The sequence below is a fragment of the Embiotoca jacksoni genome, unplaced genomic scaffold, assembly GCF_022577435.1.
Source record: "Embiotoca jacksoni isolate LCO1_2020_lvr unplaced genomic scaffold, fEmbJac1.0.p SCAF_12, whole genome shotgun sequence".
Classification (NCBI taxonomy): Eukaryota; Metazoa; Chordata; class Actinopteri; family Embiotocidae; genus Embiotoca; species Embiotoca jacksoni.
The window spans coordinates 5,965,092-5,980,477 of NW_027185252.1; the positions used below are offsets into that span (position 1 = coordinate 5,965,092).

General features: G+C 43.6%; 1 protein-coding gene across 1 annotated transcript; it reads right to left on the reverse strand.

The window, feature by feature from the left end:
* On the reverse strand, window positions 1-13,634 carry rgs17 (regulator of G protein signaling 17). Its single transcript, XM_069144428.1, has 6 exons — window positions 13,475-13,634; window positions 9,966-10,368; window positions 6,376-6,506; window positions 2,551-2,625; window positions 2,210-2,441; window positions 1-1,441 (listed from the first exon to the last, which is right to left on the reverse strand). The coding sequence occupies exons 2-6, from the start codon at window positions 9,966-9,968 to the stop codon at window positions 1,253-1,255; spliced, it is 630 nt and encodes a 209-aa protein (XP_069000529.1). The 5' UTR covers window positions 9,969-10,368; window positions 13,475-13,634; the 3' UTR covers window positions 1-1,252.
* Between the last annotated feature and the right edge of the window lie 1,752 nt (window positions 13,635-15,386).

Genomic DNA, 15,386 nt, shown 5'->3' on the forward strand with positions numbered 1-15,386 from the left:
CCCCCCCCCCCACACACTGTGCACCTGTGCTTGTCAGGCTGTGATGGTCGGAGGGGGAGGGAGGGAGGGAGGGAGGGGGGAAAAAAAGATGGGAGGCAGGGATCATTGGACAAACTGTGGTTGCTTTCCAGAAGAACTCCAGCAGCGCTTGTGCTGCCTTTCCTTACGTGTAAAGGCATTGTGATTTTCTCAGTAGGAGATTTTTTTTTGTTTGTTTACAAGTTCATGAGTAATAATAATAGATGTAGCTGCCCAACCACAATTCTAGCCCTTACTTCTCCCAGTTAAAGAATCCTAAAGAAGGAAAGTGCTTGGACGGACGGACGGACGGACGGACGGGCGCTGCTGCCTGTGCTGCAGACGCCTTCAAATCTCCTCAATAAAAAACTGCGGTAAGCTCAAAATCGTGAAAAAGTGTACTTTTTTTTTTTTTTTTTTCTTTTCTTTCCCTTCACTGAACACAGACAGCCCGACAGAGAGACGACCTCCCCGCCTTAATAACTCCCGATATTCAAAAAAAACCAAAAAAACCCGGTTGCAGTCCGCGGCTTAAATCGTCAAGCTACTGTCGAGAGAGAGTTGCATGCAGAGCCAGTGCTTCTACTGGTTAAAATGGGCAGAGACGCCCCCAACTCCCACCAAACAACTGGGCGTCACGTTTGGACAGTGAAGAAATTAAAAGCAGAACAGAATTCAGCACATCTGAGGAATTTGGGCAGACGTAGAAAAACAAGAAATAAAATGTGAACGAGAATGAGTAAAGACAGAGAATATTAAAGTGAGGGTAAAAATCATGAGGTCTAAATATTACAGTACAGGAACAGTGGGCTTGTCCTTTGTGTCTCTCTCTCTCTTTCTGTCCCCACCGCCTGAGGAGTCCTTGTCCACAGTTAACCAACATCCGGCCATTAGGTCGGCCGTTTTCAACCGATAGCTGACACGTGGGTCGGCCAGTCACCCGAAACAAACAGCACAAATTGCTATTAAAACAATCACTGGCCAGCATTAATGGTCTCAAACTGACCAATAACCAACCAGCAAAGGCCGACCTGGCTCCAGTGGAGAACTGGATACAAATTGCTTAAAAAATATAAATAAAAAAACCAACCAGCTATCTCGGATGTCATTCAGTCTTTTCAATCAAAAAAGAGGGAGAGATTTTTCAAACCCGACTTCTGGCACCATAGTAGTATTTGAAGTTTAAGTAGTAGTCTTGTTGGCGTACGATGGCAATGACGGAGGGTGGCGGGGCCTAGGGGTCGAGGCAGGTGCGCCTCCTGCTGGCCAGGAGGTCTCTGTAAACGGAGGAGTTGAGGAAACGGGGGAAGGAGTCGCGGTGCATCAGGGTGTAGATCTGGAGCTGGGCCTCCTCGTACATCACGTTGCTGGGCTCCGCCAGGCTCAGGTTTATTCCTTCTCTTACCCGCGAGTCTAGACTCACCTAGACGAAGTGAACAAAAGTCATTTAGTAACTGGTGTGTTCGTGGCTTTATCGAGACATGACACAAGAGTCCACAGGAAGATGTGCAGAACATTTGATTTAGGGATGTCCCAAGAGAATCAGTATCAGGGTCAATGGAGGCGTTTTTAACTGATTGGTATCGCTGACCTACATTTAACCCAATTCATTGTTTTTCGTCAGCTGTCGTGCAGGTGTCATAAACCGAGAGTACAATTTGTGGCGGGATGTAAATTCTGAGATAAAAATGCATGCAGAAACAGCACAACAGCCTCCTGTCTGCAATAGGTAGGTAGGTAGGTATTTACTTTATTAATCCCCGAGGGGAAATTTTTTTTTTATGAGCATTTGGCAAGACGGTAGTAACAGAGCTGCGATCAACCACATACAATGGATGAATTTGAATAGTTTCAATGAAGTATAAGGGTGAACCAGGCAGCTGGACAAGTCTCGGATTGGCACTTTGTTTATAAAAAAAAAAAAAAAAAAAAAACCAGATTGGGACATCGTTATTCTGAACAAGACCAAGAATCTACAGCTATCGAAGAAAAGTCAGAAGAGTGTCTGTAGAATTAATCCGCTGGGGACAATAAACATCCGCACCAAATTTCGCAGCAATTCATCAAGGAGTTGCTGAGATACGTCAGTCTGGACCAAAGACCGACTCGACAGCCCTGCCGCTCGCATGCTACTGCGAAAGGTTCTTGATTTCACGTTTCAACTTTCAAGATCCATTTCTGTGCGGCTCACCTCTTTGGGCGATAATATGGACACGTAATCTTCGTATATGATCCTGGCCTTCTCATCCACCACCGAGGGATTCGCCTCCTTTTTCAACTCTTCACAGGCCAGCCAGAACAGCAGGTTGTCCTCGCTGTACTCGGAGCGCAGGAACTCCCGGAAGACCTCCCGGCCCTCCAACGAGCACAGCATCATCTCAAAGCTCCGCGCCCACGATAGCAACTCTTCTAGACTGGGGTGTCTACAAGTGAACACACACACACACACACACCCGTGGCGTGAGATTAACAGAGGCACACCAACACAATCACGCCGACAGGCAACGCCGGAGGGACGACGGCTGTACTTACTGTTCTTCAGCAGCTTCAATACTGTCCATCTTGGTGCAGGTCTGTCGTTCACTCCTCTCAATCCTGTCGTCATTCCTGGAGGAGAGACTGGAAATGATTACGCTTGCCAAAACAAAAGCCCGGTCATGTTTCCGTCAGTTAAAACGGATCTGATTTGAGTTATTGTAAGATCAATGTGTAGATAAGAGGGTTCAAGTTACATCTGAATACGTTTCGGTCCACTTTACCAGCTGCCAAAATACCCCATTGAACTCTGTTAAACCTTTATAATGTGCAGCGTCATGAGCAGGTGAATCATGCAGCTGAACGGGCGCATAGACGGCAGCCGGGAGTTTCAAATCAATTCTATCTAAACTGACAGCACGCACCAGCAACTGTCAGCGAGCATAGCACCTCTGGGTCAATAAACACTTTCTACATTTCAGTTTCCCAGCATCTGAAACGGTCTCAACCGTCCTCCACGAAGATTTCGTAACTTCACTCTCCACAGATATAATTCAAAACACTACAGGGCGAAACACAAGACGCCACCCGAAACCATTAAACGAAACCTGTGATGCAGTTCGCTTTGTGCACTGCTGTTCAGCAGTAGATTGGTCTTTCATGCAGGCCCGCATTAAACTAAATTTGTGCTGTGCAGCCGCTTCGTGTGGAAGCGAATAGATAAGGGAGATATGTGGTTTAAATATAGGGCCGGGACTGAGCATCAGCAGATAAAGAAAGGCCCCACAATCCTGACGATCAGAAACGCACAGAGAAATGCATTCACAGATATCCTTGGAGAGGTTACAGCAAGAAGTGTACGAGCATATAACCCCTTCATATTTTAGACTATGACGTATAACGCGTATACTAGTAAAGCTGAAGATCTCGCTCTCAAACTTATTTCATCTTCAAAATGTTTGCACAGGTATAAGTTCTACTTTTCCATGTTAGAGCCTTGAGACTACTGATTCTTCTTCGATTAGATTTACTGACTTTACACATGAAGTTTAGTCGGCTTGTTACGAAGACTAATACTGTGAAAATTTGTTGCATAATTATGTCTTTCGCGGCTCTGAAGGAGTTTTACAGCTATTGATTGTGGGAACTGTAGGATCCTGAAATCGTGCACCGCCATGTGCAGCCTAGTATTAATAAAGGGCTATGATCCAAGTTTTGATCTCCAGTCTATAGCTAAAATTGCCACCCGATTACCTTCGTTGATTATGTGATCAATATAAAGTAATTTTTTTTCCCAAGCAAAGACGCAAACATTATTGAGTAACAGCTTCTCATTAATGTCACAGTAATCTGAAAATCTTTGGTTTTTAAATATCCGTCAAGACAAAACAAGCTGTAGGAAATCAAACTATTGCTCAAGAAAATAGCGGACAGATAAATCAATAATAAAAGCCGCCGTCAGTCGTTAAGTTTTACTCCGTTCAAGTCTTTCAGCTGTTAATCGCAGTGGGGTGAAACAATAAGGCTTCAGTTAAAGTCTTTATGCAAACACTCCAAACACACACGGCAGCCTCTCTGTCTATCGTAGCTCAGTCACACTCGCCGAGTCCACAATGCAACACACACTGAGCTGTCTATTTTTGTCCCACCATGGAAGATCTTTCCTTCCTCTTGCTGTCTCTTGTCAAAGTCCCCATTGTGCGGCAGTAATGGGCTAAGCTAGCCACAGCCCCCCCCGGCGCACTCACAATACAGCTAAATATACAGGCTGTTCTTCACAGCTGTTTTGCATGTGATGTGTGGATGGAAATAAAAGGAACCCCAACCAGATAAGGGCCTTGGGAGGGGCGGGGAACAAAATGTAAAATGGGCTGTGACCCGTTGGTACTTTTGCACACACTCACTCCCAAGTCCTAAGACTTCACCACAGCGTCAGACATCGAGATCTCCGATACACACACATCTCTTCAACTTGACTTGGCGTGATAGTAAAAAAAAAAAAAAAAAAAAAGAAAACTGACAAAGACGGCATTCAGCGATTTACATGTAGCTCGTACAAAAGTCTTAACTGTGTCACATAAGCCGGACAAAGTATCCTTTCCAGCCCTAAACACTAAAATAAATAAACATCTAGGGCACCGAGGACAATTTTCCAGGCTCTTTCTGGAGATCCGACACCAGCATCTGACTGAGAAACACACAGCGGAGTCACAGTCCACAAGCTGCCACCACTTCAGATGAAGTGGTGTGAAAGAAGCAGCGCATTCACCATTCACTGCCTGTAAACAATGTTTCATTCACTCCTCTCTCCCGGCCACAGTGGAGCCACAGCGAGGCAGCTGTGGGAGTTACATACCGGCTCCTGGTTTTGGTGCCTTGCTCAGGGGCGATGTGGTGCGGCGAGGTCTTTGTGCGAGTCTCTGACCTACCGTGCAGTCTCTACGCGTTGGGATACCGCCACGCTTTTCGTTGTGCCGGCGCGCGCTCTTTAATTTGAGGCCGTTTAAATGCGCTTCAGAAGAAGGTAGAAATTAAAGCCGCAGCAAATTCTCATTTCAATATCAACTCATATTTCCATCATTTTCTTCACTAATGAAACAATTCATTTTTGCTTGTTGAATGTTTCAAAAATGATCCGGGCGCCACTGAAATATTTACCAAAGTTGACATTTTGAAAGGGCTCGTTCAGTTCACATTAATACGGGACAAAACAAAAAGCAGCAAATATTCCTATTTTGAGAATTTTTGATCTTTTTGTTGAAAGAATAATTACCAAAACTGTCCATTTATTTTTTTGTCAACCTACTAGTTGGTTCTTTCAGTTCTGGTATTAATTGTAGTCGAGCTGCCACGGCCTTGCCTTTGATACCATCTCATCTGCTCTGTGTGTGTGTGTGTCTGTGGCCGCATGGTGCTGTGGGAAGGGGACTGGCCATCGCTGAACTTAAGACACTGGGTTGAATCCCATCTCTTAACAAACACATTTTTACAGTTTCTTTTCATTCCTCCGCAAAAGCCCAAAAGACTGCTGCTTTAAATGAAAGTCCGTGTGCACGGCGTTTTTGCGGCTGTGGTAAAAAAATAAACAACCAACTATTACACAAAAACACCCGCTCATCATAATTACCTATTAGATGTCTCTTTGACCAAATCAGATTTTGACGTGCACTATTTTGACTCTTAGCAACAGAGACCCTTGAAATGCTTCATAAGGTCTACGGGGATGAATCAATGAGCCGGGCGAGGTATTTTGAGTGACCTTCGCGTTTCAGATGGGAAGAACGTTACTGTCCAAGGCCGAAACAACGGCATGCAGTCAGAAGCGCTACCAGGTGAGTTTTCTTTGGTATTCCCGGGTTGTGTCACCGTTAATTCGTCCCCCCGGGGTCAGACCGTCAACACCGAGTTCCACTGTGACATTCTGAGGCGTCTGAGGGAAAACATTGGGTGCAAACAACCTAAATGGTGCGACGGCACTTGGATTTACAAACGTGACAAACGCACGAGTTTCTTACCAGCAACAACATAAACGTCCCTCTCCACCACCCCTACTCACTGAACAGGAGACTCCCTGCAACTTCTCTCGGTTCCCCAAAACGTCGACACAAAATGTGATGCGGCTCTCTGCTGAAGTTTCAGATGCATGGAGAAATCGCAGATACGCACGGACCGACGGTCACCAAAAAAAACAACAACGTGCGACTCGGGTGCTGTTTTCAATGAAGTGATGAAACTTGGAATAGTGACTGACAAAGGTCAGAGCTTCCCCCCTGCTGCATGCACGTCACGATGCTGCGCACCGTTCGCATGCAACAGGAACCGTCTCGGAACCGCCTGCAGTAGTACCACTGTGTAGTGTGCTAAAGTATAGCGCTTTCTTACCAGAGACACTTGCAGCAGCCGCACCAGCAGAGGCAGCAGGTGTTGGGCCGGGGTTGTCCAGGGGCCTGGGGTGGGGCCTCAATATGAGCCGCCTGCCTTTTTCTCATCTCCACTCCACTCACACTGCGGGGCTTCACGGTGGATACACAAAGAGAATAAACACAGCTAAATACTACGAACAACACCAGAACGGAGAACACGGTTGGAAATTTGGACTCTGTGTTTTACATTTTTACCTACCAGCAGTACATTATACTAGAGGGAGGGGAAAAAAAAAAAAAAAAAATCAAAAAAAAAAAAATCAAAGAAACTTGTGTGATGAGTGAGTGCGCGAGTGCGCGTGTGTGTGTGTGTGTGAGAGAGTGTGAGAGTGATTGAGAGGGAGCACTCAGGCAGGACAGAGAGGATTCCCTTCCTTGTACGGTACGAGGGTTTCTGGCACGAAGTCAAGTCTTTCACTCATCTTTGACAGACTGTACACATGCATTTCAATGGGTGCACACACAAGAGAGAAAAACAGGATCTACAGATCACATACACAAACAGTCACACATGCACAATAAATACACATTCATGCACGCATACATACATATTAAGCTTTTCAGCTCTTTCTACATGTATCTTCTGTCTGGTTGGTTGCTGCCTCAGAATGTGGAACAACCAGCATCCACAAGCAGGAGATAAAAGATTTAAACAGGGATAGATCATACAAATTTAAATAATGTGCTGCATCTTTTTAACAGCGACCCGGTCGTCACGTTGAATTTAATGCTGAAGTCTGACGGACTTGTTTTAAGTGACACCAAAGCATCGTGTCGTTTTCTGCTAACACTTTGATGTTTGTTTCTTAAATTTTCTCTTTATAGAGTGAAACATAGATAAAATTTAAAAAAAAAACCACTTTAGTCAACAGCAAGTCATCGTAAGCATTATGCTGTTGAGCAAGTATAATGTTTACTATGTTCACCCTCTGATCCTAGAGCAAAGTATTAGACAAACTAAAAGTTTGACCTGATGGTGGGGCTACATGCATTATCACCAAAGTTATTACAAGCCACCCTGAGAGGAACATAAATGTAGGCACCGTGTTTCATGACAATGCATCCATATAAATAATTGATGGGACATGTCAGTTTAGAAAACGCTCACACTCACGACTCTCTGGTGTACACCAAAATCATTAAAGATACATCGTCTTGGGATCATAAGCGTCCAAATGACTGAATTTAATGCCGATCCACACTGCTGGTCTGCTTAAAATGACTTTTGATTGTTGAATCTTATGATTTGACTGAATCGAATCCTCCGAGTCTGCTGTTGTTAACCTGCCAGTTATTTTCTCGATGAATCCATGAATTGTTTGGTCAATAAAATATCAAAATATAGTAAAAAAAAAATAACAATTACTTGAAAATGACTAAAATGATCAATTGATTATCAGAATAGTAGGCAAATACATTTTCAGTTGGTTGACGACTCATCTCAACTTTAAACCTCACTCTCACCATATTTCATTAGGACACTTTTCTACCTAAAAGATCAATAATGTTACTGAATAAAAAGAGAGGACCAATATCGTTCTAAAATGTGAGCAGGGAAAAACTATTTGTTATGATTTCATAAAATATCACTCGGCTACTAAGTTTCAACAAACCTGGGTACAAACCATGCAAGACTTCTTTCTCTGCCATTGCAGTTGTACTTCTCAACCTCGGGTAGCAGAACTGTGCACCAATAACTACACAGTACCATCTTTTTCTGCCTTAAAGTCATCATGGACAATCCTGAGCTGGTCATCTAAGCCTTTAGAGACAGTTTGACGGTGAACGTACCAGTAGCGTCGCCCTTGTCGGTAGAAGCGGTGAGAAGAAACACTTTACCAACACACCAGTCTTTCATAGTGCTTTAAAACCATTTAGGCTAGTCTAAATAAAAACACCACTCTCTAAGAACTCATTCTGATGCCTGAAACAGTAACATACAGTAGAGTCTAGCAGTGCCCTTTATCATCTTCCTCTAATCACGCTTCTCATGAGCTTAACAGGCCGGGAAAACCTGTATCCCACAGTGCAGTATAGGCTGAAACTATACCAGCTCCTTCAACAGCCAAAATCTACACCAGGAAACACTTCAAAGATCAGCTGAGACGAGGACGCCGTATCAGAACAAATTCTTCTTTTGTTACCACAGACTGCACTCCACAGTTTGGGGCATTTCAGCTTTTATTTCACCGAGGGTTGTAGCATGAAAAATGCCCTGATTAATTGCAGTCTTGGTATAACTAAGTAGAATTAATGAAACAGAACTCTTACCTGTACAGTCATGGTTCAAATTAAAAGTCTCATTTAAGAACAAAAAAATGTAAAATGAAAATAACTGCGCTTCAGTACCATCAGAGGAGCGCTCGTTCTTTTATGTCCTACTCTGTCACACATGTAGTTATTTTCTACAATGATGACACATGGCAGGGTAAGGACGCACATGGTATGCAAATGTTGACGCCTGACCAGCGGATCGGCACGTCAGTTATTCAGCAAATAGGTCGTACCGGCGGAAAAAAAAAAAAAAAAAAAAAGGGCAGCTAGATGCAAAACGACAGCGAGGGTACGGCTTTGTTCTAAACCCAGAGAAGGAGGCCGCATTGACAGGACATGCAAATATGGAGTGGAAATACAAACACAATGAGATGACAGGGAACAAAAAGACATAAGGAAAAAGAGAGCGACAACATCTGCCATACATCCAGTGGTTTTGTAAAGTATTCAGATGACCTCCTTCATGTTTCATGTGGAGAGTAACGTAAGATTTAAGCTACCAACTTAAAGGATGTCATCCAATCACTGGCTCTACGTTGAAGACTTCACTTCGCCTCACCATCAAATGTTTCATTTCAAAAATAGCAAGTTGTAGACACGTTTGCAAGTTCAACAGCCTCTCTCAAGTTTGCATACGATCCATAGACTGTATATAAAAGTGGATGTAGTTTTCGGGTCTGAAAAGTTAAACCAATGCAGAAGTGCCTCATAGTGCAAAACCGCCCCCGGCCCGTAGGGGTTCGTTTTATGAGCTTTGCAACATGCAAGCTGCGACTTGAACCGCTGGATCTGTCAGACTAAATCTGACAGAGAACCCTACGGCCACGACACAGTTTGTTGTCTCTCTATGCTGTTCTTTTCTCTCTCTGCTCTCCCCTCAACCCAACCCTCCCTCTGAATCTGGTTCGGTCTGAGGTTTCTTGCTGATTAAAGGAAGTTTTTCCTTACGGCTGTTGCTCATGTAAGAATTTGTTGTAAAGGACCTTACTGTGTTAAGTGCCCTGAAATGACTCATGTTGTGCTTTGGGGCTATATTAATACAAATAAATTGAATTGAATGTACCCGAAACCTGACTGCATCCCAAGCATGTCAGTCAGACCACACACGCCCTCAAACATACCTCTCTTTGAGGCCTAATATGTAATTGTGGAATTATTTTCCGACGGACCACCAGAACACTTAGTGAATGACAGCCCCTAGTGACCATCAGTGGTATTGCACCTTAAGGCACACGGGTATTGACAACAATCATACTGGATGGACGTCAAACTTACCATGAATTAGTGAGTTCCTAAACACAGGTCAGACAAAGCAGTCATGGTGTGAGGTAATAGGTTGCTGGATGAGTGCAGGCTGGTTGACGAGGTGACTGACTGGTGGACTGTCCGAGTGTCTGTTTGGCTGACGGACTGACTGTTGGCGTGCTGGAGAAGCAGGACAAGGCGAGGAGGTTGTTTTCACCACAGGGAAGAGAGGTTACTGCTGTCACCATCCCTGACCGACTGGCACAGAAAGGGACCAGAGAGCTGAGGTGAGATGAAATTACTTCCTTCCCTCGTTTCCTTAATTCACTCGCTCCTGTTGCTTCTCTCGCTGTGGCCTCCTAGGCTTTCTCGGGTCTCGGTGAAAGGGTCATTTATGGACTTCAGTGTACAGGGTGCAGTGAAAGTACAGCATCTGAAAAACACACAGGGCGAAGAAAAACAGGCTTCACGGTCAGAGAACAGAATCAATTTATACGCAAAGTAACAAAGATTATTATCTTTGGTGAGAAATACATCTTACATAATAACACAAGCGCACAGTGGCAAATGCTACAGTGAGTTTCGAAAAACTTAATGTCATCTGACCAGATTTATAAAGTGAGATTTATAGCTCCAACAACAGTGTTTTTTTTTTTTTTAATTTATATTATTTAAATATTCAACAGTTTAAAACAAACTAATAATAATGTAACAGCCAAATATCACGTATTAAAAACATTTTGGATGAGAATCCCATAATATCTTTTCTTTCACCAGAATTGTGATAGAGATACTGTATGTACCGACTTTTCAAACAAAATGCTCTCTAGTGGACTAACTGTGCAGAAGGCACACTGTTTAAGGGCTAAAATAAATTGCTGATTAATCGAGTAGTTGATTGACAAAAACATTATTGTGGACAAAGTCGTCATCAGTTAAATATTAAAGTTATTTCTCCATTTATTTCTGGTAAAAATTTGAAGATTTGGTAGTTTTATATCTTTGGAAATTGGATACATTTAAGTTAATTTAAGACATTTCCATATGCTTTGGAAAACTATCTCCAAACTAAATCAATAGTGAATGTATTTGAAAACTGACACAGTATTAATCAATAATAATAATAATAATAATATTTTTTTTTTTAAATCATCCGAGTACCTCAAACATATTTTCGACACTTCAGCAGCCAAAATCCACACGGATATTGAACTGTGATAAGCAAAGGGATGTGGTCAAAATAAGACGAGAAAACAAAAACAAAAACCAGGAAATGAACAGAATGCAGAAAACAACGGATCATCAATACATTTAGTTTAAACATTCATCCTGGAAAGTATCCGGCTCATCATTGGAGCTGCTTACGGAAACACTCATTTACAGTCAGATGCCGTATGCTGGATTGTGTCCCTGAAGGAAGCTTCATGGCTGCAGAGCCTCCCTGGTTGCCCTCACGCTGCCTGTTTTTCATACAGGAATTACTGTTCCAACAAAGTGCTTACTCATAACAGCGAGCTTAGAAGTGTTCACATGCTGACCTCAACCCTGGAGACTCTTTATGTTGCGAGCCATCACTAGTCTGTTGCAGCTTAAGACACTCAAATTAGCAAGTTAAAAAAACAGAAGAGCAACAGATATTCTCTAAATCAACTAATCAAATCTATTACAGCTGCCTCAAACATCCTTGTAGATAGTCGATTTGCAGCCACTTATGTTTGTGTAATGCCCTGTTTGAATTATCCTTCATTTCTGTCTCAACACGCTGCAGCTCATTTCCACCCTGTTGCCGTCGAACGAGACAAATCGCAGCGCGAAACAAAACCGAGAGTTCACGTGTCGTGACCATCCCTCCCCATATGACCCAACACACTGGCTCGGCTCAGCGCTGCGCTGCTGTAAAACTAGTCACTCGGTGAGGGAGAGCACCAGCATCGGATCGTGCCAGTTTAAACTGGTCTGAAAACAAAAGTTTCCCTTGTATATCAAACTGCTATGAAAAATGATTTTGCGTAGCTGTGTGCAAAGATAAGGCTTTTGCGTTGTACTTGGGAGATTTTCCGCTGCCTCTTCCCAGGACTGAGACGGCCACGCAGTAACTTTAATAAAGTGCCTCCTAAAATTAAAAAAAAAAGAAAATGATTACAGGATTGGCATGAAAGTGGCATCTTTCGGACGCCTGTCATGCTGATTAATCGATTGGTCAACTGGAGGCAAACTAATCTTTAACTATATTGAAAAGGAATATATCTGTCAAGTTAATTTTAAGCAAGTTATCGAGTCTTTATCAGCTTTAAATCAATGAAAATGTTATTTATTTGGGTTTGTAACGGTTGAACACACAATACAAGATATTTGAAGACTTAAAGCTGGATTTTTTTTTTTTTTTTTACAAATGTCTAACAATGAATTGGCTAAAATGCTGATCAATTAATCGAGACAATAGTTGGCTGATAATCGGTAACGGAAGTCATTTTTATTTGCAGGCTTAGATTGAACCAGAGAATTTTATTTTTTTTACTAAAAAGTAGATAATCAAATGGTGTTATTGTTTATTTAAAAATGTAAAAGCAGCTGGGAGCCCACAATACATCACTCAATGCTCACAGGGGTCTTTCAAATGTTGCTTCAAACGTACAAACCGGTGCTGCTTGAAGTGTACTGAACATCCTCCGTCCAACCAGCAGATAACATCCATCAGCACCATGTTGATAAGACCAGCTGTTATCGTGTTAACCCCCCCCCCCACCACCACCTTGTATGAAGCAGCTTTAATGCGATTAATCAGGAAGTCTCCCAGGATGTAGCTGCAACACAACCTGGACCCTCCTCTGACTCAACACACCCATGGGAGACTGCAGTGTGAGGGTGCTCCCCCCCCCCCCAAACAAAAAACCAAACAAAAAAAAGTCTCGGCAGATGCAGGGTGCTCTTCAAAGTGAGGAAGTCGTCAGATGGTGGATGCACTGCCGCAAACACTGGATCTGTTGCATCTGCCCGAAGGCCCGTGCGTATCTCCAGATAAAGAAGTAAAGACACTAGCCTCTGCTGGCTAACTGCTCGGGCTGGGCTTGTGGGTTTTTTTTATTTTTATTTTTATTTTTTTTATTATTTGTTGTTGTTGCATGGTTTCTTCTGCAGCTGGCCGAACCATCCGAGCCCGCTGCTGCAGGTCCGTCCAGCCGGGAGAGAGAGAGGGAGGGGGGGGGAGGGAGAGAGAGAGAGGGGGGGGGGGGGGGGATCCCCTCCCAGCTGACACCACCGAGGGATGATAACGCAATTAGACAAGAGGGCTGCGCAGTGCTAACTGTCGCGCAGACATTTTTTTTTTGTTTGTTTTTCTCTCTCTCTCTCTCCCCACAAATCAAACACCACCACCCACTTTCTTCTCGCTAGCGTTAGCCGACAACCGGAGATCCGCTATCTGCCGCTGCGAGAGGCGGCGGCGGCGGCGGCAGCCGAGCAACAGCTAGCGCCGTGCTAACGTCGGCTAAGCCAGCCCCGTGCGGAGCACTTAGCGCCAGAAAGAATCGGCGTCTTACCCCTTTTGTGTCGGGCTGTCAGCGTCCGAGGGTGACGGGTGTGAAAACGCGATGTCCCGATGCTCATTTAACGACATCGTACGCGGGGATCCCGCGGTGTAACGTCCATCGCCGCTGTTTTTCTGCCATCCGCCCCACTTCAGCACCGAACGCCGCCGAGCCCCTGGATGCACTGCGCAGGCGCGCTGCCACCGTTGCTCTGTGGCTGCAGTTAGTGAGAAGATGCACTGCCACGCGCGCACGCACACACACACACACACACACACACACACACACGCCCACGCACGCGCGCGCGCACAGACGCGCACACTACAAGGAGTGAGTGAGTGCACTTAAAGAAAGGCGCTCACAGTAAGTTTTCTTCCAGATGTATCCTCAGGTTACAAACCTGTAAAGAATTAAACTTTCCTATCAGCAATTTCTGTCTGAAATCGTTACTTCAGTCATGTTACAAAAACTTTTTTTTTTTTTTTTTTTAAATGTCATATCAAATCAATTAATAGAATCAATAATAATAATAAAAAAAAAAATCTGTGTTTTAATATGCAGTGCAGCTTACTATTACTGATGGCTATTGTTAATGCAATACAGTGATTTTAGACTTTGTGATGCATATATATCTGGTATTCTTACCACATATCGCCAGTCTATGATTAGTGGACGTTTATGAGCAGATGTATACAGCCTCAGGGCTTCTTAATAATTGCGTGGTTTCTCCACCTATACAACAGAATAGCTTGCAGAGGACTGCGAATAACTCCAGTCAGTTTGAGACTGTACCTGTGTTTAATCGAAAATGTTATAATGTCATATTGACACTCCACAGATGAAAGCACATTTTCCTTCAGGCATTTTAAACAGGGAATCATTTTATTTGAGGTCAAACAGCAATGACTCTAACTTATTTTTCACAGCTTGCGGGAAGTTGATGTAGAACTCGACGAGAAACAGGGACAGATGAAGGGTGATAATTACACTTATAATTTGAAAATCACAAACAGCTGAATGCAGTTTCCGCTGACCCATTGACTCATTTATCTCGGCTGTATAGGATCAGAGACCCAGACGACTTAAGTCAAGTTATTCTATAGCTTCTGTCATCTTTTTAATAGTCGTTGCTCAAAGCATTCTTCTTGGTGTCTCTCGGTGATTTACTTTATTTTTTTTATTGGATGTTTCAGTCAATAAATGCCCATCCCGCAGCATGAAGCACATAATCCAGTGAGACTCAGTAAATATATTTTCCTGATGTTAACACAGGGGGGCACCAAAACTCTGCTCTCTCTCTCTCTCTCTCTCTCTCTCTCTCTCACACACACACACACACACACACACACACACACACACACACACACACACACACACACACACACACGCCTTTTTTTGATGCAGCTGTGTGTCTACTTGTTAACACCCTGTGAACAAAAATGACAACACTTAACAATTAGAGGCTCATAGCTCACCCTTTATGTTCCCACAATAAAACACAAGAGCGCATAAAGAAGAAGTATACTGACGTGAGCGCTGCGTGGAAATGTGACTGGAATGGATGCATTTGATTTATCGATTTACTGTCTGGCAGTCACCCATCTTCATGCATCAGTATTTAGATATGAGGAACTGGGACTCTCTAGAGGGAGAATAATGAAAAGAGCAAGTCAGGGAGGCCAAGATGGAACATGTGTGTGTTCCTTGACATTGTCGGATCATTAATGAGGATCCAAAGTGCCCTCGATCAACTCCTGTTTTCTTCTCATGCTGGGGACGACTGCCCTGATTTGCATGCGAAAAGGTCAAGATGAGCTACCAAAGCGCCACTCTGCGTCATCACGGCTCTCAAACAGGCGTATAAATTATCCAGCAGTGAAGAAAGCTAGCAGCGTCAAATAAAGAAATTTCCCCTCGGGGATTA